At 63.2% G+C, this 23540-nt stretch overlaps 3 protein-coding genes across 5 annotated transcripts; 2 read left to right on the top strand and 1 right to left on the bottom strand.

The window, feature by feature from the left end:
- Positions 1–1142: 1142 nt before the first annotated feature.
- Positions 1143–8346, top strand: NLRP6 (NLR family pyrin domain containing 6). The gene is given in 14 exon segments (XM_068534344.1): positions 1143–1248; positions 1251–1361; positions 1364–1405; positions 1653–1691; positions 1964–2125; positions 2128–2791; positions 2793–2970; positions 2972–3064; positions 3067–3713; positions 4590–4679; positions 5755–5905; positions 5958–6025; positions 6027–6134; positions 6578–8346. Coding segments are annotated over 14 exon segments (2979 nt in total). The 3' UTR covers positions 7098–8346.
- A 54-nt stretch (positions 8347–8400) lies between these two features.
- On the top strand, positions 8401–22356 carry PGGHG (protein-glucosylgalactosylhydroxylysine glucosidase). Of its 3 annotated transcripts, none has more exons than XR_011072429.1 (13): positions 8401–9420; positions 9664–9947; positions 10271–10481; positions 10558–10993; positions 11792–11911; positions 12341–12472; positions 12695–12806; positions 13017–13089; positions 13184–13595; positions 13722–13817; positions 13892–13989; positions 14045–14275; positions 14378–22356. XR_011072429.1 is itself a non-coding variant. In XM_068534342.1 (13 exons), exons 2-13 carry the CDS (start codon positions 9689–9691, stop codon positions 14431–14433), a joined length of 2142 nt encoding a protein of 713 aa, XP_068390443.1. In that variant the 5' UTR covers positions 8401–9420; positions 9664–9688; the 3' UTR covers positions 14434–22356. The 3 variants fall into 3 exon arrangements, 2 of the variants coding, with proteins under 2 accessions (XP_068390443.1, XP_068390442.1); XM_068534342.1 differs by having other exon boundaries at positions 13892–13914; positions 14064–14275; XM_068534341.1 differs by having other exon boundaries at positions 8403–9420; positions 14064–14275.
- On the bottom strand, positions 17691–19410 carry IFITM5 (interferon induced transmembrane protein 5). Its single transcript, XM_068534343.1, has 2 exons — positions 18772–19410; positions 17691–18161 (listed from the first exon to the last, which is right to left on the bottom strand). The coding sequence occupies exons 1-2, from the start codon at positions 19408–19410 to the stop codon at positions 17949–17951; spliced, it is 852 nt and encodes a 283-aa protein (XP_068390444.1). The 3' UTR covers positions 17691–17948.
- Positions 22357–23540: the final 1184 nt, after the last annotated feature.

Below are 23540 nucleotides of genomic sequence, written 5' to 3'. Positions count from 1 at the left end.
TGAGCCAGCCACCTCCTCCATACAGCCCACCTTGCTCTGCAGTTAGCTCTCACAACCATGCCTCGCTGCCACACCCCATGGGTTCTCAGAGAACGTGAACTGAATAAAGGAACAGTAGAAAACCAAAGGTCACTGAGCAGAGCTTTTAAACACTGGTCGTGCGAAGGTGCCACAGTGCCTGAGTTTGGGAGCTTGGTAGCTGTCAGACAGACATCTCGGTGTTGGCCGAGCTAGAGCACCTGGGTCTGGGGCATGGACGGGGCTGGACAATCCCCCTAGCATATGACTCAGTTAGGCTAGGGAGGGGTCACCTCTCTGATCCCCACCTCTGCCCCTGAGGGCTAGACCTTGGGGCCAGACTCTGTAGACGGGCCAGAGGCTCCTGCTCCAGGTGGGCGCTGGCTTTCAGAGTGGTCACTGGGAATCAGCTGGTCTCAGCCCTCTGGGTCCTCCACCTCACCCTGCTGACTTCCTGGGGCTTCACACCCCGTGTCCTTCACACATCCTTCCCCCGCTGTCCCCCAGGCTCGGTATTCTAGGGACTCCAGCCCCGCAGAGGGCATCTGTGGTGTCTGTCCCCCCACCAGGGGTTCAGTCTCAGCCTCTGGTGCAAGGCCCTCAGGCTGGGCCTCACCAAAGGGTGCAGTGAGCACGGATGTCCTGGGGAATTCCGGAACACAGCCCGGACCAGGCGGTGAGGCCAGCTCCCTGCTGAGGCCAACTGCTCCGGGCTCCTGGGGAAGAGAACGGAGGGAAAGGAGGGAAGAGGAGGAAAGGGGAGAGCACAGGCCCTGGGAGACATCTTATCTTGGACGTTTGACCTGCATGCGTGGAAAGAATAAGCAGAAAGGGAGGTGCGGAGCAGGAAGGCACCCCCTAACTCTGGGGTCAGCGGCGGCCAGTGCCCGCCCAAAGCTTCGGAACGCCTTGGAGCGAAGTCCTCGGTAGGGGTTCTGGCAGGAGAGGACGACCCTCCCGGTAGCGCGCTATCGAGCGTTGGCCTGGAGCCACCTGGATAGATGGGGGCCGTGTCTAAGTCCCTACCGCTCGTGGGCGCCCGGGGCTGGGGTCCGGAGCGGCGGGGAGGGGCCGGGGTCACCGGGGCACGGCACGCGTGCTAACCCCGTGCGCCCGCCCTCAGCATGGAGCCCCGCGCTGCCGCCGCCCGGGAGCTGCTCCTGGCTGCGCTCGAAGACCTAAGCCAGGAGCGGTGGAGGCGCTTCCGCCACAAGCTGCGGGACGCCGCCGCAGACCGTGGGGGCGGCTGGAGGGCGCGGGCGCCGTGGACCTCGCGGAGCACCTGATCCACTTCCACGGGCCGGAGCGCGCGCTGGAGGCGGCGCGAAAGACCCTGAAGCGGGCGGGCGCGCTGCGGCGGCGCGGCCCCAGGAGCAGCGGCAGCGGAGCGAGCGCGGGGTGGGGCTCGCCAGGGTGCCCGCCCTCCGTTCCCTCCCGCCTGGGCAGAGTCCCGGCCACAGGCCTCCATCCTTCCGCTTCCCCAGAAAAGCCCCGGAGCTCTTCCGGCCTGGGCGCGCTTCATCCACAAATTCGCGGGCCCCGGGGCTCCGATCCTGCGGGCGGCCCCGACCCCGGATTGCGCCCCTCCCCGCCCCGCACAGTCGGCGGGGCCTCACCGCAGTTCTCCCTTCCAGGGCTCGGCCCCAGCTCCTCGGCGCTGCCCTCCGTGTCCGGTAGGTCTCTCTCGGTGGGAGGCGCGGGCCCGAGCTGTCCGGGCCTTGAGCCCTGGGTTTGGAGTACGAGTGTCCTCGAAGCCACTCGGAGGTTCCTGACAGCTGGTCCCAGGGAGGAGCGCGGATGGGAGGGGGACTGCGGCGCAACAGGGGAAACTGAGGTCTGAGCCCGGCGGGGAGGGCAACAGGCGCCTGAGAGTCGGCTGACACAGCCCGCCTCCTCCTCGACCCCCTGTTCCCCTCTCCTGTGTGCGGCCCTTCCCTGCCCCCAGAGCACAAGCAGAAATAGCGAGAGCACGTGCTGCGGCAGCACGCCAGGGTGAGGGAGAGGGACGCCCGCTCCGCGAAGGTCAGCGAGCGCTTCACCAAACTGCTCCTCGCGCCCGAAAGCGCTGCCCCGGAGCACGAGGCCCTGGGGCCCGCGGAGGAGCCGGAGCCGGACGCGCTCGGCGCTCCGACACCCGCACCTGCAACCGCCTGCTCGGCCGCGACGGGGAGGGCCAGAGACCGCCGACCGCGGTGCTGCAGGGCCCGGCGGGCGTCGGCAAGACCACGGCGGCCAGGAAAATCCTGTACGACTGGGCGGCGGGCAAGCTGTGCCACGGCCAGGTGGACTTCGCCTTCTTCGTGTGTTGCCGCGAGGTGCTGGAGCGACCGGGCACGTGCAGCCCGGCCGACCTGATCCTAGACCAGTACCCCGACCGCAACGCGCCGGGGCGGCAGATGCTAGCGCAGTCCGAGCGGCCGCTGTTCATTCTGGACGGCGTGGACGAACTGCCGGCGCCAGGGCCCGCCAAGGCCGCGCCCTGCACAGGCCCCCTCGAGGCCGCGAGCGGCGCGCGGGTGCTGGGCGGCCTGCTGGGCAAGGCGCTGCTGCCCACGACCCGCGTGCTGGTGGCCGCGCGCGCCGCCGCCCCCGGGAGGCTGCAGAGCCGCCTGTGCTCCCCGCAGCGCGCCGAGGTGCGCGGCCCCTCCGACAAGGACAAGAAGTACTTCTACAAGTTCTTCCAGGACGAGTGGAGGGCGGAGCGTGCCTCCCGCTTCGTGAAGGAGAATGAGACGCTGTTCTCGCTGTGCTTCGCTGTGTGCTGGGTCGTGTGCCCGTTCTGCGCTAGCTGCTCCAGGTCCTGACCTGTCGCGCACCTCCAAGACCACCACGTCCGTGTACCTGCTTTTCATCGGCAGCGTCCTGAGCTCGGCGCCCGCGGCCGACCCACCCCGCCTGCAGGAAGAGCTGCGCAAGCTGTGCCGCCTGGCCTGCGAAGGCGTCCTCGGGGGCAGGGGGCAGGGCGCAGTTCTCTGAGAAGGACCTGGAACGACTGGAGCTTTGCGGCTCCAGAGTCCAGACGCAGTTTCTCCGCAAGAAGGAGATGTGCCAGGCGTGCTGGAAACCGAGGTCACCCACCGGTTCATCGACCAGACCTTCCAGGAATTCTTAGCCGCGCTGTCCTACCTGCTGGAGGACGAAGGGGCTCCCCAGACACCTGCTCGCGGCGCGGGGGCACTTCTGCGGGGGGCCCCGGAGCTGCGTGGCCGCCTCGCGCTCACTGCGCGCTTCCTTTTCGGGCCACTGAACGCAGAGAGGATGCGCGACATGGAGCACCACTTCGGCTGCGCGGTTTCAGAGCGCGGGAAGCAGGATGTCCCGAGGTGGGTGCAGGATCAGGGCCAGGGCTGCCCTAGGGCGGCGCCAGAGGGGACGGAGGGGACCCAAGCGCTCCGGGGCGCTGGGGAGTCAGAGGAGGAGGAGGGCGAGGAGCTCAAAGACCTGCTGGAGCTACTGCACTGCCTGTACGAGACGCAGGAGGACGCCCTTGTGCACCAGGCCCTGCGCGGCCTCCCCGAGCTGGCCCTGGAGTGAGTGCACTTCAGCAGAACGGACCTGGCCGTCCTGAGCTACTGCGCGCGGTGCTGCCCGGCGGGGCAGGCGTTGCAGCTGGTTAGCTGCAGACTGGCCACTGCACAGGAGAAGAAGAAGAAGAGCCTGATGAAGCGGCTGCAGGGCCGCCTGGGAGGCAGCTCGTGAGTCCCCAGAGCAGGGCGGCCCTCTCTGGCAGGCCCTCTGTGTGCGGCATGTGTGCATCTTATGCACTGAAGTGTCCATCTGGGCCTGGGGAGCGTGTCCAGACCTGACGCCTGCTCCCCAGAGGAGAGGCACGACTTCAGGCTGGTTTTTCCCACCTCCTTGCAAGGCAGCTCCCAGGGTGTCCTCACCATGCCACGCACCTCAGCACCCACGTCCGAGGCAACCCACCCAGCGCTCCCCCCACCCACCACGATGCTTCCTCCTAATAAGTTCTGGCGTACACCACGCCCTCTGTGCCCTGAGCCTTTGCTTGCTACTGTGCCCTCCACCCAGAATACTGTTCACTGCCTATCCTCAAAGCCTCTCCAAACCATCCCAGCTGGCCTGAGACCATTTTGGCCTCAGAAATGCCCCACTGACCACCGTATGCCGTGACATCTGCCCGTGCCCGTCTCCTCCACCAGACCCTCTGCTCCTCCAGGGTCAAAGCTCGTGCCGTTGTTTCTGTGGAGTTAATTCCAACCCAGCACCTGACTCAGGTGCTCAGCATCTGTTGGGAGAACGAATGTCAGGACGTTGACAGGGGCTGGGGCTGGGGCTACCCACCGCAGGTGCAAGGACAGGCCCACCTGGTGTGTGCAGGTGACATGCCTCCATGGGACTCACATAGACAGCTTCAGTGGGGAGGTGCTTGTGGTCACAGTTGAGTGGTTTCACTCTGGGCTTGGGATGAAGAGGGAGAAGGGTCCTGGCGCAGCTTGAGGGTGAGGGCAGAGGCAGCTCCGATACCTCGGGACCATAGGAAGGAGTCCTTTGCGGGAGTGAGGGATTGGGAGGGGCTGGGGCCTTCACTTTCCTTTCTCTCTTAGTAGCTCTCGAACCACCATGAGAAAACCCCCGGACTCCCCACTGCATCCACTCTGCGAGTGGACCGACAGACAGTGTGGTCTGAACACCCTGACGCGAGTGAACATGCCCCCAGCCCTTCCCCTGGAAGGGACGCAGAGCAGGACACCCTGGGCAGGGACAGAGGTGTGGCCCTGTCTGGGGATGGCTGAGGGGACAGGCTGAGAAACTGTGGCCTCTGGTGTCCCTTGCTGGGGTCGACAGGCTCTACCCACACAGGACAGAGGAGGGAAGAGGGGATGGGGGCAGGGCTCCAGTACCAGCTTAGGTGCTAGTTAGGACAGAGGGCTTGGCGCCAGTCTGAGTGGGAAGCAGAGTACAGCTGAGCATTCTGGGGGGGGGATAAAGAAGGCCAGACTGTATTTTCCTTCCCAAGGAAGGCTGCTAAGTGCTATTGTAAACTGCTGGGTGGTCCCTCTGGATTCTTACAAGCAGATATGGGAGGTGTTCAGGGTGCGGGCTCTGAGGCCAGTCTGCCTGCCTCTGTGCCCTTGACAGGCCTGTCTGAGCTTCAGTTTCGTCCCCTGGGAAATGGAGCCTGTAGCTTCCAGCTCAGAAGGTTGTTGTGAGAATTAATGAGGCAGTTCTCAGTACATAATCTTTCCAATTACTGTTCACTACCACCAAGTAAGCAGAAAGTAAGAAAGAGTGTAGGAACTAGTACCGATGGGGCATGGTGAAATAGGTACAGTCACGTGTCAGTGGGGACATGGTAACTTAACTTGGCATAAACATCAGGAGCCAAAACAGTGATCAGCTCACTTGGCCCATCAATTCTACTGCCCAACTAAATGCATAAAGGTGTTCATCGCAGCGTTATTCATAATGCCCGACTGTTAGGGACTGGCTAACTAAATAAGCTCAGCCCACCTGCACTTGGTGGGTAATTATATGGAGTTAGACATATTAAGAATAAGGTCTCTTATCGGCTCATCCAAATGCTCGTGGAGAATGTCCTGAGAGAAGAGGGGAGTGCAGCCCAGCAGGGACACACGTGGTGACAAAGGGCAGGAAAAGCTCTGTGGGGCCCAGGGAGGCAGGTGTGGAGCCAGCACGTCTGCAAAGTGAACCTCAGCCCCCAGGGAGTGGGCAGCTTGCACAGCTGGGGACCCATGTACTTCCTGACCACAGGCTGTCCCGCTGCAAACTGCCCGACTTGGTCTGCAGAGACCTCTCTGAGGCCCTGACAGAGCTGGGCCTCTTCCACAGCTGGCTCAGCGAGGCTGGCCTGCATGCGGTGAGTGAGGGCCTGGCCTGGCCCCAGGGTGCTGCAGACACTCAGGTGAGGGCCGGCCTGGAAGGGACCAAGGCGGGGACGGGGTCTCCCATAGCAGCTCCTACGGTCAACACTGCCTGCCAGGGTGCAGCAGCTGGGCCTCCAGGAGGCTCCCAGTACGTGTTTGGCCAACGCTGACTACCCTGGACCTCAGTGGCTGCCAGCTGTCGGGGCCTATGGCGACCTACTTGTGTGCCGTCCTGCAGCTCCCAGGGTGCCGCCTGCAAAGCCTCAGGTGGGGGCAGCGCCGGGAAGGGTGCAGGAACACAGCCTCTCCACCCTGGCTCGGGGTGGGCGCCAGGGGCTTCCCCCAGACCTCACAGAGGAGTCCCGCCCAGGGCCCTCCTGAGGGACCCCGCTGACACTCAGCCCCTGGAGACCCACCCCCTAAATCCCTGGCCCCAGCCCTGGGCTTCAACCACTCCGCCAGACCGAATGTCCATCTAGTGTCTGGTGCGCGTGGCCACAGTCTGGACCGACACGCTTTCACTCCCGTGAAGGCTCTGGGCCCCTAGTCCCTACCCTCTCCCCCAGCCTCTGACAGCCCCCCTTAGTGGCCACCTCCCGTCACTGTGTGCCTTTGGCATAACCCAGGCCAGCAGCTCCCCATCACTGCCTCCCCGAGCCCTGGCCTCCTGCCCCACCAACGCCACTCCCGTCCTCTGCGCACGGCTACAGTCTAACCTCCGTGGAGCTGAGCGAGCAGTCGCTGCAGGAGCTGCGGGCCATGGGGACAGCAAAGGCGGGACTGGCCACCACCCACCCAGCGTTGGACAGTGACCCGCAGCCTCACAAAGGGCTCGGCAGTGCCCCCGAGGCCCTGGGGGAGGGCTCTAGTCAGCCCTGCGGAGTAGCCCTCCCCACTCCGAGGGCGAGAGGGTGGCGCTCTCTGCTGTGGGCAACTCTTTTGAGCCTGAGGGGCCCTGGACAGGCAGGTGGGAGACCCAGACAGACACGGCCCCTTGCCTGCTCCTGGACAGCCCCCGAGACCTCCCCACACCCTGGGGACAGGTATGTCTCCGTCCTCCCCACCAGGAGGAGGGGCTCCCCTCCCCTAACCCCACTGCTGCCCCACCCACGTTCCTCTCCTGGGAGCCTCCAGCCCTCCCGCTGCAGGCGCCCCTCAGCAGCAAGGGTGATGCCGGGCGCCCCCAGGAATCGAGGGCCTTCACCTGGTGCAGGATGGCCCATCTGCTGATCCTGTGCCCACGCACAGTATGGGCACCCATAGCCCACTACTCGGCTCCAGCCGTAGGGGATCAAGCAGGGGCTGCCCCTTGGCTGAAGGTAGGTAGGTCACCGTCCGTCCTCAGGAATTTGGGTCTCAGCAGTAGGAGTGACGCCATCCCTGAGGCTGTGTGGCCTGAGCCCAGAGGTGTCCACTCGCCGTCTGAGGACTTCAGAAACAGGCCGGAAGAGAGTGGGCATGGAGCCCCCGCTCCGGATGGCAGCTGTGATGGCACAGGTCGGGGGCAGCGCCCCGTGCACTGATGATAAATTCTCCCTGGGATTCGTTTTTGTTGGTTTCTGTTGCGCTGAGCTGGGCATCCTAACAGGTGCTCGTACCCTTTCCTTTGGTCCCCAGCCCATCTCAGTGGGACAGGGTTGTAGCCCCCGTTTCCCGGGTGAGCTCAGGGGAACAGCCTGAGGCCGGAAGCTCTGACGTGAGGCTTGGCCTCGATGGGCAGGGCCGGCGACTGACAGCCCCCGAATCCTGAAGTCTTCTCTGCTCAACCCTGCTGGACTTGGCCAGCTTCTGGGACCCCAGTCAGCCCCTTCACTTCCCCAAATTCCCTTCCATAATCCATTCTCAAATCCAGTTATTCATTCCACAGAACAGACAAAAAATCCCTGCCCTCCTGGAGCTGGCATCCTAGGAGGAAGGGAAAGCAGGGGGCTGGGGGGATGGAGCCAGTGGTTTCCTCTTACATGTAAGTAGTCTGGGAAAATCTGGTTGTGGACGAGGCATTTGAAAACGGAAGGAAGGGAGGGATCAACCCTAAGGATGTCCTGAAGAAAAGGCAGTGGGATAGCAAGTGTAAAGGCCACAAAGGGGCCTGTCTTGGTTGGCTCGCGCTGCTATAACAAAATACCACACGCCGGGTGGCTTGTCGACAGCGTAAGTGTATTTCTCACGGTTCTGGAGGCTGGGATGTCCAAGCTTAAGATGCCAGTCAATCTGGTGTCTGGTGAGGACCCTCTCCCTGCAGATGGCTGTCTTCTGGCTGTGTCCCCACAGGGTAGAAAGAGGGCGAGCTCTCGGGCCTCTTCTTATAAGGGCAGTAATCCCGTTCTTGACAGCTCTTGACCTAATTATGTCCCAAAGGCCCCACCTCCAAATACCATCACACTGGGGATTAGAATTCAACGGATGGGTTTGGGGGGATCACATTCAATCCATAACAGGGAGCGTGCTTGGAATGGTGCAGAAGCAGCAAGGAAGCCAGGGTGGCCGCAGCGGGATGGGGGGGTGGGTGCTGAGGGTGGGGAGGGGGCCCTGGGTGGCTTGTCCCGCCGGTGAGGTGGGCACCACTACAGGCTTTGAGCACTTGACCACTCCTGGGGTGGACGTGGCTCTGGCTCTGCTGACCAGGGCTGTGGGGCCAGAGCAAGCACGGCCCTAACCCAGGAGGACGGCCTGGACTGAGGGTGGACGGTGAGAGCGGGCACGCCCTGGAAGGGGGACGCGCCGGTGGATGCAGGTGTGGGGACAGCGGGCCTGAGCAACGGGATGGGTGAAGTCACCATGGCCTGTGCTGGGCAGGCCACGGCAAGAGCAGGTTTCAGGGACACGTTCAATCTGAGTGTCTCTGGCTGGGCGAGTGGTCAGGGCACAGTCATTCGGCCCTGGGGCCAGGGCCTGGAGCCTCCAGCGGGGCAGGAGGCAAGCGGGTAGACAGGCTGAGAGAGGAGGCTGGGGAGAGCCAGAAAGTGGGGCGGGGACAAAGGAAGGCGGGGCTCCAGGAGGGGGACCTGCCTCACCTCTCCTGGAGGGACGGGGGTTGAGGGAGAGAGGCAGGACCCGGCGACAAGAGAGGGGACCCCTAAGCCGAAACCCCGTCCCTCTCATATCCACCCTTGGATCAGACCCAAGGCAGAGTTGGAGCTGGGCTCCCCGCGGCCGCGCAGGCACGACTGGTCGAGGCGGCCCGGCCCACCCGGCCCGCCCGCCCCGGGTGTGGGGACGTCCCATCCGGCCCGCCCTGCGCGCCCTGGGGCGGGGACCGCGGGGCCTTCCGGTGACAAGGCCGCCGCTGGCTACTTCTCCCTCCGGTCCGGCGCCCACCCGCTGGAGCCCAGGGACGCGGCTGGGACGCGGCTGGGCTGCGGCGAGCCCCAGGGACGCGGCCGACGGCCCGCCTGCCCCCCAACTCCCGGCTGCTGCCGGCACCCCACCCCCCGGTACCCAGCCAGCCTCCTGGAGGGTGAGGCCCGCCGGCTGAGGCCTCCTCCCTTCCCGCCAGCCCGACGGCTTCGAGGCGGTGCGCTCGGAGGGAGCTGGAAGGGATTGAGGCCCTAAGGTGGGAGTCCGGGGCCTCTGCTGTGTCCCTGGAGATCAGTATTGGGGGCGAGGGTCTCTGAGGGTTGAGGGTGTTTCCTGGGGCGGCTTGAGAGTGGGGATTCTGGACAATCGGGGCTGCCCAGGTGGGTCACGCCCGTCCCTCCACCCGTGGGGGCATTAGCCAGGTTCCAAGGCGAGCTTTGGGTTTACAGAAAAGGGAGGCCCAGCCAATGGTGGGGGCCTCTGACTCCCCCCTTTGCAGGCCCCTCCGCCGAGCCAACCTTCCCATGGAGGATGCTGGCAAGGACGCCACCAGATTCACTGCCCGTTCTCTGCCCGGTGACCCCCGGCTCTTGGCCACCGTGACCAATGCCTACTTGGGCACACGCGTGTACCGTGAGACACTGCATGTGAGCGGCGTGTACAATGGGGCTCGGGGGGATACGCACCGGGCCATTCTGCCCAGTCCCCTCAATGTCCAGCTGGAGGCCCCTGCAGGATCGGGAGAGCAGCTGACCAACACCTTCGTCCTGGACACTAACACAGGTAGCCACTGCCTGACCTCCCCCTGCCCTCCGCCATCGTTCCAAGTGAGTGGGAGACCCGACAGAGGTCTCATCCGGAGGATGCCGACTCCCAAAGGAAAGGAAGCCCTGAGAGGCCACTTTGTGAGGCCTTCAGCCAGACGGGCCTCCTGGACTTGCAGGAGCTGGCGGCCCCTCTGCAGCTGTCGCTTCCCAGACAGGGCATCTGGGGCTTGGAGGTGACTCCACTCCCCGCCCAGAAAGGCCGGCAGCTTTGGAACCGTCCTCGGCGCCCCGAGTGGGGTGTGCGAATTGCCCTGTCTTCCCCCCCCCCCCACCCGCCAGGCTCCTTTCTGCACACCCTGGAGGGCCCCAGCTTCCGGGCCTCCCAGCGCATCTATGCCCACCGCACGCTGCCTCATGTCCTGGCCTGCAGTGTGTCCATCACCCGCTTGGCCACAGGGAGCTGGCCCATCACTGTGCTGCTGCAGTCAGCCTTCTCCCCAGAGAGCCCGGACCTGGACCTGCATCTGGGTCCTGACTTCCAGGGAGCCCGGTGAGGAGGGGGCGGGGGGCCGGCTGGGTGGCCCGAGGAGGGAGCCCGTCCCTGAGACACAGCCGTCCTGTTGCAGGTACCTGTACGGCCACACACTCACCCCCGAGCAGCCTGGGGGGGCACAGCAGGAGGTGCACATGCTGTGGACGCCCGTGCCCCCAGCCTTGACCCTTGGGGAAGGGGAGGAGGATGGGACGTGGGAGTTCCTGACGGTGGTGGGTGGCAGCCAGGCCGAAGCCCAGGCCTGCCTCGCCGACGCCCTGCAGCTGCAGGCCAGGCGCACTCTCTACGCGGCCCACGCGCAGGCCTGGGCCCAGCTCTGGGCAGGCTGTGGCCTGGATGTGGAGGGGCCCCTGCGTCTGCGCCAGGCCCTGCGTGGAGCTCTCTACTACCTGCTCAGTGCCCTCCCCCAGCCCGGGGCCCCAGAATACGTCTGCCACGGCCTCAGCCCAGGGGGCCTCTCCAACGGGAGCCGTGAGGAATGCTACTGGGGCCACGTCTTCTGGGACCAGGTGTGCACCATCCACCCTTAACGCACACCTGCTGCAGAGCCGGCTGTACACAGAGCTGCTGCCTCTGCCCTGCGTGGGATGGGGCTGTGGTTGGGGAAGCACAGGGACCGTGGCAGACGGAAGGCTTCCTGGAGGAAGTAGTGTCTCGGCTGAAGGCTGTGTAGGCATTTGGTGAAAACGAGTGATGTGATTCAGGCAAGGGGACCAGAAGGTTCCGAGGCCCAGAACTGAGCAGGTGCAGGGCATCTGTCCCGGGCGAGGGGCTGCCCTCACCGCTGCGGGAAGAGCGGTTGTAGGGGGTGCTGAGGAGGCTGTGAAGACTTTAACTGGGGAAGGACACGGGCAGCCGTGGGCTCTGGGCAGACCCTGTGGCTGCTGAGTGGAGCGAGGGTGGAGGAAGGCGAGGAAGCCAGGACCGGCTGACCGCTGGGCTCGGGAGGGTCCGGGGCGCTGCTGCACTTTTCCTGATGCGGGAGAAGCTGGTGCTGCGCTCCCTTTACAGGAGAGGCTCAGAGAGGCTGAGTTGCTCGCTCTGGGTCGGGCAGCTAGTGAGCAACAGAGCAGGGCCCCCCCCCAGGCTGCCCACGCCCAGACTCTGGCCTGAGCCCTGGGCAGACGCAGATGCCCACCGGGGACCAGGCCTGAGGAGCGTCTGGGCTGGGGATGGGACTGTGGGGTTGGCAGGCAGAGGGCCCAGGACAGACCCAGATGGGGCAGTAGAGGAGGGAGCTGGGTGTGGCCCGTGGGGAGAGAGGAGTGAGAGCGCCAGACAAGGGGGCTCTTCGGCTGTGCTCACAGGACCTCTGGATGTTCCCCAGCGTCCTGATGTTGCACCCCGAGGCTGCCAGGGCTCTCCTGCAGTACCGCATCCGGACGCTCAGCGGGGCCCTGTACAACGCCCAGAACCTAGGCTACCAGGTGAGGGGGACCGAGCACCTACCCTACGGGGCCCCCCAAAGGGCTGATGTCCCATACTACCCCCCAGCCCCCTCTGTGGGTGGGGCTGGAATGTCCTGGATTCCTAGAGAGGCTCTGTGGCATCCCCCAGCCTGTCCCGTACATGTGGGAACAACAGCCTGACCGGGACCCAGCAGGGGGTCCCCTCACTGCCCTGCCCCAGGGCAAGTACACAGTGGAAACGGGGCAGAAACCACCTGGCCCACGATGAGGCCACACAGAGGGCACTCAGAGCCTGCAGGCCCCCACGAGGGCACCCGGGACAACTGGTGCCCCCGCCTCTGTCTGCCCTCCATGGCTGAAGGCTGAGAGCGTCGAGAACCGAGGCGGGCTACCCCCGGCCCCCCGAGAGCGGAGTCAAGTCTACTCCATCCCCTCCAAACCCCCCAGGGAGCCAAGTTTGCCTGGGAGAGCGCGGGTTCCGGCCTGGAGGTCTGCCCTGAGGCCATTTATGGGACCCAGGAGATCCACATCAACGGGGCCGTGGTGCTGGCCTTCCGTCTGTACTACCACGCCACCCAGGTGAGGTGTCACTGTGCCGCCACGTGTGACCCCCCACCTAGCGAGGCCACGCCCTCCACGCTGCCGTGACTTCCTGTCTGGGCCGGTCCTGTGGAGCGTCTCAGAGCCAGGCCTTCATTTCTGGGCACTCAGAAGGGTGGGCGTTGGCAAGAAATGCAGTGACCAGTGGGAACTAGAACCACAGGTGCCACGGCCTCTGACGCACCACCTCCTGCTCTTCAGGACTTGCAGCTCTTCCGAGAGGCTGGGGGCTGGGATGTGGTCCGTGCCGTGGCTGAGTTTTGGTGCAGCCGTGTGGAGTGGAGCCCTGAGGAGGAGAAGTTCCACCTGAAGGGTGAGAGCGTGGCCATGGTGGGAGGAGTGTGGATGACGGGGAAGGGGCAGGGGGAGCGGATGGTCACAAGTGGAGGGGCAGGTGGATGGTCCTCCGTTCAGCGTGTGATCACCAGCACCTGATGCTGCCAGGCCCCCACTGGCGACCGGCATCAGGGGCAGGTCCCTAAGACCCTGCACTAAATATCACCTTGTACGTTTATGTGCCCAGGAGTCATGCCCCCTGACGAATACCATTCTGGGGTCAACAACTCCGTGTACACCAACGTCCTGGTCCAGAACAGGTCAGACCCAAGAACCCGCCCCACCTCCACCATGCAGGGGGCCAGCCAGGAGTGCTGGGGGCTGCAGCCCACCTCTCCCCATCTCTACTCCTAGCCTGCGCTTTGCTGCTGCCCTGGCGCAGGACCTGGGTCAGCCCGTCCCCAACCAGTGGCTGGTGGTGGCTGATAAGATCAAGGTGCCCTTTGACCCGAAACTGAACTTCCACCCTGAGTTTGATGGGTACCAGCCTGGTGAGTGGGCTTGGAGCTCCTTCAGGGCCCTTCTCCCCTCCCACAGGACCTCGTGTCCGCCCTGGACGCCCCCTTTCCAACAGAGCAGTCCCCGCCCTCCCCACCTTACCCCATCAGCAGCACCGCCCCCCTCACCCCCAGGAGAGGAGGTGAAGCAGGCAGATGTTGTGCTCCTGGGGTACCCCATCCCCTTCCCCCTGAGTCCTGAAGTTCGCAGGCAAAACCTGGAGATGTATGAGGCTGTGACGTCCCCCCACGGCCCTGCCATGACTTGGGTAAGGAAACTGCAGGGTGTGGGGTGGTGGTCCTCACGGCAGCCCCGGCCCTGTCCCACTGGCCTCAGTCTTCCTTCCCCACGCAGTGGGCCTCACCCCAGCGTGACCTCTGACCTCTGTCCCCAGAGCATGTTTGCAGTGGGCTGGATGGAGCTGAAGGACCCCGGGCGGGCGTGGGACCTCCTGGAGAGGAGCTTCGCCAACGTCACGGAGCCCTTCAAGGTCAGCCTGGCCAGAGCCTCGACCTACACGCCGACCACGCCCACCTCCTGCACTGACTGCCTTGCCCCCTGCAGGTGTGGACGGAGAATGCAGACAGGTCGGGTGCCGTGAACTTCCTGACAGGCATGGGGGGCTTCCTGCAGGCGGTGCTCTTTGGGGTCACGGGGTTCAGGTGAGTGCAGTGGCAGGCAGAGGGCAACCGCCTGCCGCCAGCCCCCTCCTCACAGAACCTTCCCCTCGCCGCAGGATCACCGAGGCCGGTTTGACCTTCGACCCCATGTGTCCCGCGGGGGTCTCCGGAGTGTGCGTCTCTGGCATCTCCTACCAGGGGAGCAAGCTTGACTTTTCCTTCTCCGAGGGCTCTGTGACAGTTGAGGTCACTGCCCGGGCAGGGCCCTGGGCCCCCCGGCTGGAGGCTAAGCTGTGGCCATCACAGGTTCGGCTCCCCCTGTCCCCAGGTAGGCCGCCACTCCCAGACCCACCCAGGGGTCCAGGGCACGTGACCCCCAAGGTAGCCCCCAGTGTGTGCCCTCAGCCCACAATGCCTCCTCTCCCTGCAGGACACAAGGTCTCCTTTCCCTGCTCAGCTGGCCGGATACAAAGGTCACACCTGTAGGAAGCAGGGGCAGCAAGTTCTGCTCCAAGAGTTTCCTGGGAAGATTTTTTGAAGACATTAAACATCTGCGCAGAGCCCACAGGACCCGCTCTAGGACATCCTTGGGCCCTCCAGCCCCGCCGAGTCCCCCCCACCCTGGCCCAGTCCTGCCCCCTCCCCCAAAACGACCAGGGCTCTTGGCTTCAGGGATGTCTCTCAGGTCCTCCCCCCTGGCCACTCCCTCTGCAGGTGCCCCCAAAGGCTGCACCCACCCCTCCTCAACGCCCTCCCAGCCTGCCGCCCCCTCCCACCCTCCTCCACATGGCAGCCAGGCTCACGGGTTCCAAGGAAAGTCTGGATTCTGTGGCCTAAGTTCAAGACTCTGCCTCTAGCCTGAGCCCCTCCCCAGCCTAACCCCCCCTGGATGGGCAGCTTTCCTGCACCCTCACACAGCATGTCTGCTCCCGCCCTCCCTCAGTGCCCCTTCCATAGGACCCCACAGGGTGAGGTGGGGGAATGGCCAACGGTTCTGCGGAGAAGACAGAGGCAGATGCCGGCCTTGATGGGGAGCACGGCAGGATGAGGGGCGTGGGGGAGGCTCAGGTCTCCTGTGGGATTACTTGGGACACCGAGTCGCAGCTTCACCACAAAGGAACCTTCTGTGTCACACAAGGGAGCATCAGGTATGGCTGGGTCCAGGTGCTCTTGGGCTGTTGTGAGCACTCAGCATCCTCAGTCCTTGGCTCCTCTGGCCTCTGGGCCACTTCAGTCAAGTTGGATGGTCTCTGTCACATGCCTTTCCGCAGCCAGGAAGGGAGGGGAGTGGGGTGTGGGGCAAGACCCTGCATTTCCTCTGACCGGCCAGAAGGACTGGGGCCAAGTGTGCGTGAGTTCAAGGCCATGGCCCTGGGCCCACTTGTCCTGGGCAGGCTGCCCTCAGCCGAGGCTCTGCCCACTGTGTCCTCCTGGGCTTCAGCCCCTCAGTTGGCACAGCAGACTTGGGTTTCCCCAGGGTGGGGCGAGATGGTGTCTGCCATGGAAGTCCTGGCGAGGGCCAAGCCTGCTGCACCAGATCTGCCTGAGGAACGGGCAAGCTTTGTCTGCTGTGAGGAGCTGACGAGCTCCCTCCTGAACGTGAGGATTTCGTAAAGGATCAAGTTTCCCTTCCACGTGGCTGGGAAGCAGTCACGTGCTCGTGTAGAGCAAGTAAGCGGGTCCGTCACGTCTGCGCCCCTCCTTCATCTGCAAACCGCTGCTCTCTGTTCTCAGTGGAGAGTTAGCCCGAGTTCTCCAAGAAGCGGACACCAGGCAGGCAAACTGTGATGGACTGAAGCCCCGTGAGGGAGAGAGGGAGGGGGGTGGCTGCAGGGAGTGTGGCCGAGCTGCAGACCAGCTCCCTGAGGGCCTGTGGCCTCAGAATGGATCCAGCGACTTGGTGGGGCTCCCCCAGGGGCCCACAGGCTCTCGCTCAACCGGTGGCAGTGCCGCAAAGGCCCAGGCAGGTCTGCTGAAGCAGAGCATGGTGGCCAGGGGCTGTCCCCATGAAGCAGACACTTGCCTTTGCAGCCCTGGAGCCAGACGTGGGCACAGGCATCAGGTGGGGGTAGTAGGTGGCCCTTCACCCACAGGACTGACGTAGCGTGATACCTGCCGCGTGTGTGTGCCGTGTGTGTGTGTGTGTGCGCGTGTGCACACCCACCTGTGCCTGTGGAGGGGCAACCCTCGAAGGGGCCGTGACAGGGTGGCAGCATGTGTGTGCTGGCCTGGCTGGTCCGGCCCATGACAGCCAATTGCCTGAACCTGACCAGGGTCCTTCAACCTGCCCAGGAGACGGGCTGGAAGGGTTGCTGGTGACCTTCCTCTGTGCCTGGCTTGACTGCATATTCTCTGTCCTCAGCAACTGGGCACGGGCTGGACAATGTCTGCTCCCCTCACCAAATGTGGAGACCAGAAGACCATCCCCTGCTTGGAGACACGTACCCGGCTACACACAGGCTGACCCCTGCTCCCAGCCTCTGTGTCCAGCATGGGTTGGTCCCTTCCTGGGCCAAACCTGGAGCTCAGTGTTGGAACGCCGTCTCCATGGTAGTCCGAGCGCTGGCCTTGCCCTTAGTCCACTGTAGAACCAGTGCCCAGGAAGGGGCGGTGCTGCATCTCCAGGCCAGGCCCCGGCCAGCACCACCTCTGCCTCAGGGGCTGGCTCAGAGCAGCGCACACTCAGCACGGGGCTGGGGCACCGCCAGCCTGCAGCCGGCACTCATTTCTGCGGGCACGCTTTGGAGACAGCTGGACCAACCGCTGGCTGTCACAGGAGGGGGGCCACTCTGGGGGCTCCAAGTACAGCAGCTAGACAGAGACCCACGCCCCCAGCCCAGGCAGGGTGGGCAGGCAAAGGGAGGGAAGGGACCACGGGGGGGTACTCGGAGCCCTGAGCCACCCTGTGGTTAAGGCCCCTGCAATTAGCCTGCCCTGTCATCGGCCCGGCCACAGCAAGGCCCAGGGGCCCCACCCCCAGCCACACAGGGCGTGCGTGTGTCTCTGGCAGCCCCCGCTCTGCCAGGCTCTGCCGGGGCTGCTGGGGGGTTACATAAGGGAGGTAAACTGACGCGAGGCGCTCGGAAAATGCCCTCGGCCCCCCCCCCCCACGTCTCCCTCTCTGTACGATCGTGCGTGTGCGGAGGGTGCTCCTGTGCACGTGGGTGTGATGGACGTGTGCACGGATGATGGTGTGACCGTGTCTGTGTGCTTGTGTGTCTGTGTCCAGCCCCACCGATCCAGGAAGGAGGAAACCCACTGCTGGGACAGAGATTGATCAGAATTAAAGGGACGCAGGGTCACAGGAACAGAGTGACCCAAAGAAGGAGATCAGCACAGGCCCAGCCACGGACAGGAACGTGCAGAACAAGGGCACGTATCACCGGCCAGGGACTCCGCTTAACACGTGTGCACACACGCTGACCCGGGGATGGGCAGACACGTGGACGCGGAGACGCACCACACGCATTCTGAAAGACAGGCCGCTAAACCACAGAGCGGCAGAGATCAAAGCCCGACTTCCCAAACTTCATTCTAAAATACTCGGGCCCCTCCACCCAGAAGCCGCAGGCTGCCCAGTGCCTGAGCAAAGGGGACAGTCGGGGCACCAAGCCGACAGGGCGGGGCGTCCACCATGGATGCTGGGGGCAGTCCAGGGGGATTTGGCTGCAGTGGTCCCTAGGGTAGCTCCCCTCGGGAAGATGTCCTCCCCCACCCCAGCCAGGAACAGTCCTGGAAGGCACTTTCTGGAGCCAGGCGCTTTTAATTGTGAAACTGAGGCTGAGCCTGGTGACTGGGGAGGGAGGAGCTGGCCTGGGGGCATCGAGGTGAGGGTAAGGCCCTGGGGTCCCCGTGGAGGATCTTCAGGGTCAGTGTTAGGTGCCCAGGCCGGGGCTGGAGGGTGGGCCTCAGGCCCGTAGGCAAGTCAGGGTTCCGGGTGATGAGGGTGGAGCCCCCGGGGTTGGGGTCCCTGGGTCAGGGGGGGGACAGGGCCCAGCCTGTCAGTCATAGTCTGAGTCGTCGAACTTGGTGCTGAAGAAGGCGGCGGAGCCCTTGGCCAGCCGGGACAGGTGCAGGGCGCCGGTCACCACCAGCGCCAGCAGCAGCAGAGGCGGCACCAGAGCCCACACCGCGGCCAGGATGTTGTAGCACTTGGCTTTGGAGCCGAGCCGCCGGGCTGCTTCCAGATCTCCAGTCACCTTCTGGTCTCGGGCCTGCGGACCAGCAGCAGGGCCAGCTCTCTACATGTGCTTGGGGCCTGGGTGGGGCCTGCCACCCAGTCCCAGGCAGCCGCTGGGTCCACACCTTGGAGGACCCGAGCTGGACCCAAAATCTGGATGGAGGGGTGTGGCCTGAGGGGATATTGCCTGGGCTCCACCCACTCCCTTCACCGTCCCCAGCTGGGCACATGGGCTTGGCCCGACCAGGGGGCCTTGGGTCATGAGGGGCTCAGCCTAAGGTGGGGCTGAAAGGAGACCCTGCAACCTCCCACTCCAGCTATGGACCCAGTGGCCCTCCCAGGCCAGCATCAGCCTCCAAGGACCTCCGAGGGTAGGGGGTCCTCAGCGGTGCTGAGAGCGTTTGATGGAAGAGACCCCCTTGGGTAAGGGCCCATTGACCCTGGGCTCTTTGGGACAAACTAGACCCCCCCGTTCGTTTTTATGAACGGCACGCCAGCCTCAGTGGAGAAGCAGCCCTCATGAGGGAGGGGGTTCCCACCACCGTCAGGCTGACGGACGGCCCCGTGGAGACTCCTGCACCCCAACTTGATAAGCAGCCCCCATGAAACGCTCTTGGGCCCCCTCGAAGCGCCCCAAGGCCCACCTTGATGGAGTAGGCCAGCGCCAGGAAGCCGAGGCAGCACGGGTTCAGGTAGAGGGTGCTGAACACCGACCAGATCAAGTGGTCTCGAGGTGGGGGTCGCGGCGCCCCCAGCGTGAGGGCCGTGTGGGCGGTGCCGTCGGCCTTGCGGGGCGTCGGGGCCCGGGGGTCCTCGCGGGGATACGACGTGTCCATGGGTTCCAGCGCCGTCTCCTCGCTCGGACTCCTGCTTCGAGGGTGGGCGCCCCGGCCGCTTATAGCCCCCGCCGCCGCCCGGCTGACCGGCCCGCCGCTAAATTTAACGACAAATGACAGCCCGGAGCTGAGCGATCCGCCCCGCCGCCCCGCCTGCGCGAGCCCACCCCCGCCAGCCCCCCAACCCCCACCCCCCGCTGAGTCCCCCTCCCCCACAGAAAGCCCCGCCCCCGCGGAGAAGCACTGCCCCGTAGAGGCCGGGGGCCCGTGCGGTGGCCGCGGTCGCCCCCCAGAGCCCCCGCCCCCGCGGACGAAAGCAGGGGGACGCACCAGCTCAGGGCCGTGGTGGGTGGGCCGCTGCCTCGGCTTGAGGGCAGGGCTAGGCGGGGCTCCTCGGGACCAGGGCTGCTGAAACCACAGCTCCTCTGTCCCCAGAACTGTCCGCATCACCTGGTCACCGGTGCCCACCCTGCCGGGTGCTCAGGAGAGAACAGCGGGGAAGGGAGAGAGCCGGGGGGTGGCTGTTAGGGGACCAGCTGGGACCCGGACGTTACTGTGCCGGTGCTACAGCGAGCTCTCCGGGGCCTGCTCTGGGGACCGCCCTCCTCCCTCACAAGCTGGCAGCTGCTTCTCAGGCTGCTTGGCTGGTTGCTTCTCCCTCCTGAATCCAGAGCTGCGGGGCAGGAAGGGCGGGGCTGAGCTTATGTCTGCACCCTGGTCTCATCTCCCTCCAGAGGGCCCAGCAGCCTCGGCTAAAAATGCCATCTATGTGCCCATCAGTCACATTTATGTCAAAGGGCCAGACTGCCGTGTCCGCGGAGGAGGGCTCCCGGGATCTCCAGCCTAACTCCTCAACAGGAGACCTCAGGCTCTCCCAAACCTTCTGTCTGAATTGGGACTCCCATAGCAAAGTACCTGGACTAGTGGCTCATAAATAATAGAAATTTATTTCTCACATTTCTGGAGGCTGAAGGTCTGAGATCAGGGTGCCAGCGTGGATGGGTTCTGGTGAGACCCGCTTCCTGGTTGCAGAGGGCCGACTTCTCAGGGCTCCTCACTGGTGGAAGGAGCTGGGGAGCTCTATGGGGTCCCTTTTATAAGAGCACTAATCCTACCATGAGGGGTCCACCCTCATGACCTGACCACCTCCTAATACCGTCACTTTAGAATTTCAATAGGAAATGGGGGGGAGACAAGCATTCAGTCCACTGCACCCTCTGTCCGGTCTCTGCGGGCACAGGTGGTGGCCACTCCACCCATCCGACTGCTCAGGCCAAGAGCCTTGGCTTACGCCCGCGCCCTCTGCCCCTCACACAGGATCCATTTGGTCCCGCCTTCCAGAATGTGCAGAATCTCACCCCCACTGTGACCTCTGAGGCCAAGCCACCCTCACCTTCTCCTGGGTTAGCGTGGCCCCCTCCTCGGCCTTCTCACTGCTCCAGCCGGAGTGATCCTGTTACAACAGAAAACAAGTTGTGCCCCCTGCTCCCCCCGAGGGCCCCCACCTCACGCCAGACCCAGAGTCGCTGCAGTGGCTCAGGAGGCCCTGCAGGGTTACTCCAGGCCACGCTCCTGGACTCTGAGAGGGACACTGAATAGGGAGGCTCTTTGTGTCAAGCCCTGAAGAAGGGAGGAAGAGTAACAGGATGGGGGCAGTAGAAGCTGAGCTGCAGTAAGGCCCAGCGAAGACCTGAGCTGAGACCTCAGGAGCTCTGGAGCTTGGAGGACACCTGAGAGATGCCCGAAGCAGGGCGGCATTCTACTCACCCTCAGCTGCCAGCTCTGCTAGGCCCAGTGGATTACTGTGCGTTGTGGCCCCTTCTCCGAGAGACCTAGGCCGTGGTCACCGTGACCGCATCGGGGCAAGAGTGCTGCGTGTGGCCATTTACCGTAACGTTGGGCAAGAGGGGACCCAGTGTGGAGCGCCCCTCCCTCCTCCTGCGGACCAGAGTCAAGTGGCCCTGCCTGTGACCCAGGCATGAGAAACAAAGGGGCATCCAGAGATCTTAGATCAACGGCACCTTTTTGTGTCACCTGAAGGAAGCTTTGGGAAACAGAACTTCTGAACCCACAGAGCCCAGAGCAGCAGGGCTGGAGAGCATGAAGGCACCAGTGGCACAGGAAGTGACGAGAGGCAGAGCTGCCCAGTCCTGCCCTGGGGCCCTGGACCCACGTATTCTACCCACAGCCGCACGGCACCTCATAACGGCCTTTGACCTGAGGGCTAACTGGAGGCAGGAGGGGTGCCTACCCTCTGCTTGGTCCAGTGGGGTGGTAAGGCGTGGGACGTGACTGGCAGACCTGAGCCTGTGTTCCCATCACTGGGGATGACATACGATGTGGACTTCTGTGCAGGGTCAGCGCTCCGAGTTCCTGAGGGGTGCAGCTGAGGTCTGGGAGCGGTGCTGGCAACCACGCCCAGGCACATGCTTCCCCTCTGGCGACAAGGGTCCAATGAAAGTAACTTGCTTGCAGCTCTGCCCCTCACCCCGGTGTTCAGGCCACCCCTGAGTGGGCTGGAGTGCAGGCCCCATCCTGCGGCCAGCCGTCTCCCTCACACTGAACTGACCAATGGAGAACCGGGCTGGGAATTCTTCCTTCCCCATCATCTGGTCCCAAGGGGATCCCCCTGCAGCCCCAGGTGTGAGCAGAGAGACAGGCCTTGGGAAGCAGTGGTGGATGACACAGGGTCAGGACAACCTGCTTGTTTGACCTGGAATGTTCCACGTCCATCCTTGAATGCATTGCTGCTGGACTAAACTGTCAACTGAAAGACAAACACACAATGCAAGAACTGTGAGGTGAGTTTTACTAACGGTGTTACTGAGGACTGTAGCCTGGGAAGCAGCCTCTTGGTACCTCTGAGAAACTGTAACAGGAAGAACAGAACTGGCACCACCTCCCCCCCCATTCTTCGGCCCATGTAGTCCATCACTTTCGTCCCCACACGCCAAGAGTTAAACAGTAGAGAACTGTTGTTTGTTCCCAAATAGCCCATTAAGTTCCCTGAAGAACGTTCCCATCCCATGGTCCTGGGTTACTTATGGCCATTACTTGTTGTAGATAAGTTCGCTTTCAGCCTGGAAACCTTGCAAATAAGCAGAGATAAGGGTGTAAAGTAAAAATAACTGCTAAGAACTTGAAGATTTGCAGGAGCCTTGTGATCCAGCCTGTGTGAGCAAGCAGAAGAACAAAGAAATGCTATGCTTCCTTGAAGGCCAGGTGGCTCCGAGAAGTCTGCAATCTGCCTTCACCCTCTAATCTCAAATCTTCCTGCTTCCCCTTTTCCCTTCGCACAAAAGAAGACCAAATTCTACCCCGAATTAAGATGGTTCTTTAGGAACCATCTTCTTGGTTTGCTGGCCTCTGAATAAAGTCACTATTTCTCCCCCATCACCTTGTCTCTTGACTCATTGGCCTGTCGTGCGGGAGCAGTACGAGCTTGGACTCTGGACTCGGTAACAGAACTGCTCCAAAGAGGTAGGGGAGAAGCCAGTGTACGTATGATTTTAGCTAGGAAATGTGTGCAGTGAAGCACACATCTCGGTAAAAGGTTCCTGGTAGTCACGAGGATCAGACATCTCAGTTAATGATTTTAGTGCTCTTCTAGATGAGAAAATGCAAGAAACTGGGCTCATTAAAATTTCTTCTTGGGACTTCCCTGGCAGTCCAGTGGTTAAGACTTCACCTTCCAATGCAGGGGGGCGCGGGTTTGATCCCTGGTCGGGGAGCTGAGATCCCACATGCCTCGGGGCCAAAAAAACCAAAACATAAAACAGAAGCAATATTATAACAAATTCAATAAAGACTTTAAAAATGGTCCACATTGGGGCTTCCCTGGCGGCGCAGTGGTTGGGAGTCCGCCTGCCAATGCGGGGGACGCGGGTTCGGGCCCTGGTCTGGGAGGATCCCACATGCCGCTAGAGCGGCTGGGCCCGTGAGCCACAGTTGCTGAGCCTGCGCGTCTGGAGCCTGTGCTCCGCAGCGGGAGGGGCCGCGATGGTGAGAGGTCCGCGCACCGCGATGAGGAGTGGCCCCCGCTCGCCGCAGCTGGAGAAGGCCCTGGCACAGAAGCGAAGACCCAACACAGCCAAGGATAAATTAATTAATTAATTAATTTTAAAAAAAATGGTCCACATCAAAAAAAAGTCTTAAAAAAAACAATTTCTTCTTGAGATTACTCTAAGGGGCCTGGTTTTCCAGAGCACAGAGAGCCTTGTCCTGTCCTTCGTCCTGTCCTTCGTCCTGTCCTTCGTCCTGTCCTTCGTCCTGAACTGCCCTCAGGGTACACTGTCGGTCAGAGACTACAGCGGCTAATGGCCTGATCCTCGTAGAACTGGATGGCAGGCAACAGTACTTGTTTTACAATTTGCCCCTTTTGGTCATAAATTTCACCAAGGTTTGGGAGGCATGTCGTGACCATCTGCTCCATGGTGCCCAGAGGGCTCCATGTGCTATTGCTGGACCAGGCCCTGCCAGAGGTGGCCGTGAAGCCTCTGGACCCCCTGTCACTCTAGTCTGCTACAGTCCAGAAAGTGACTCTCCCATGTTACTTCTTCCCATATCTAGAGTTACAC

The sequence above is a fragment of the Eschrichtius robustus genome, unplaced genomic scaffold (assembly GCF_028021215.1).
Source record: "Eschrichtius robustus isolate mEscRob2 unplaced genomic scaffold, mEscRob2.pri scaffold_281, whole genome shotgun sequence".
NCBI lineage: Eukaryota > Metazoa > Chordata > Mammalia > Artiodactyla > Eschrichtiidae > Eschrichtius > Eschrichtius robustus.
This window is presented reverse-complemented; position numbering and strand designations above follow the sequence as displayed.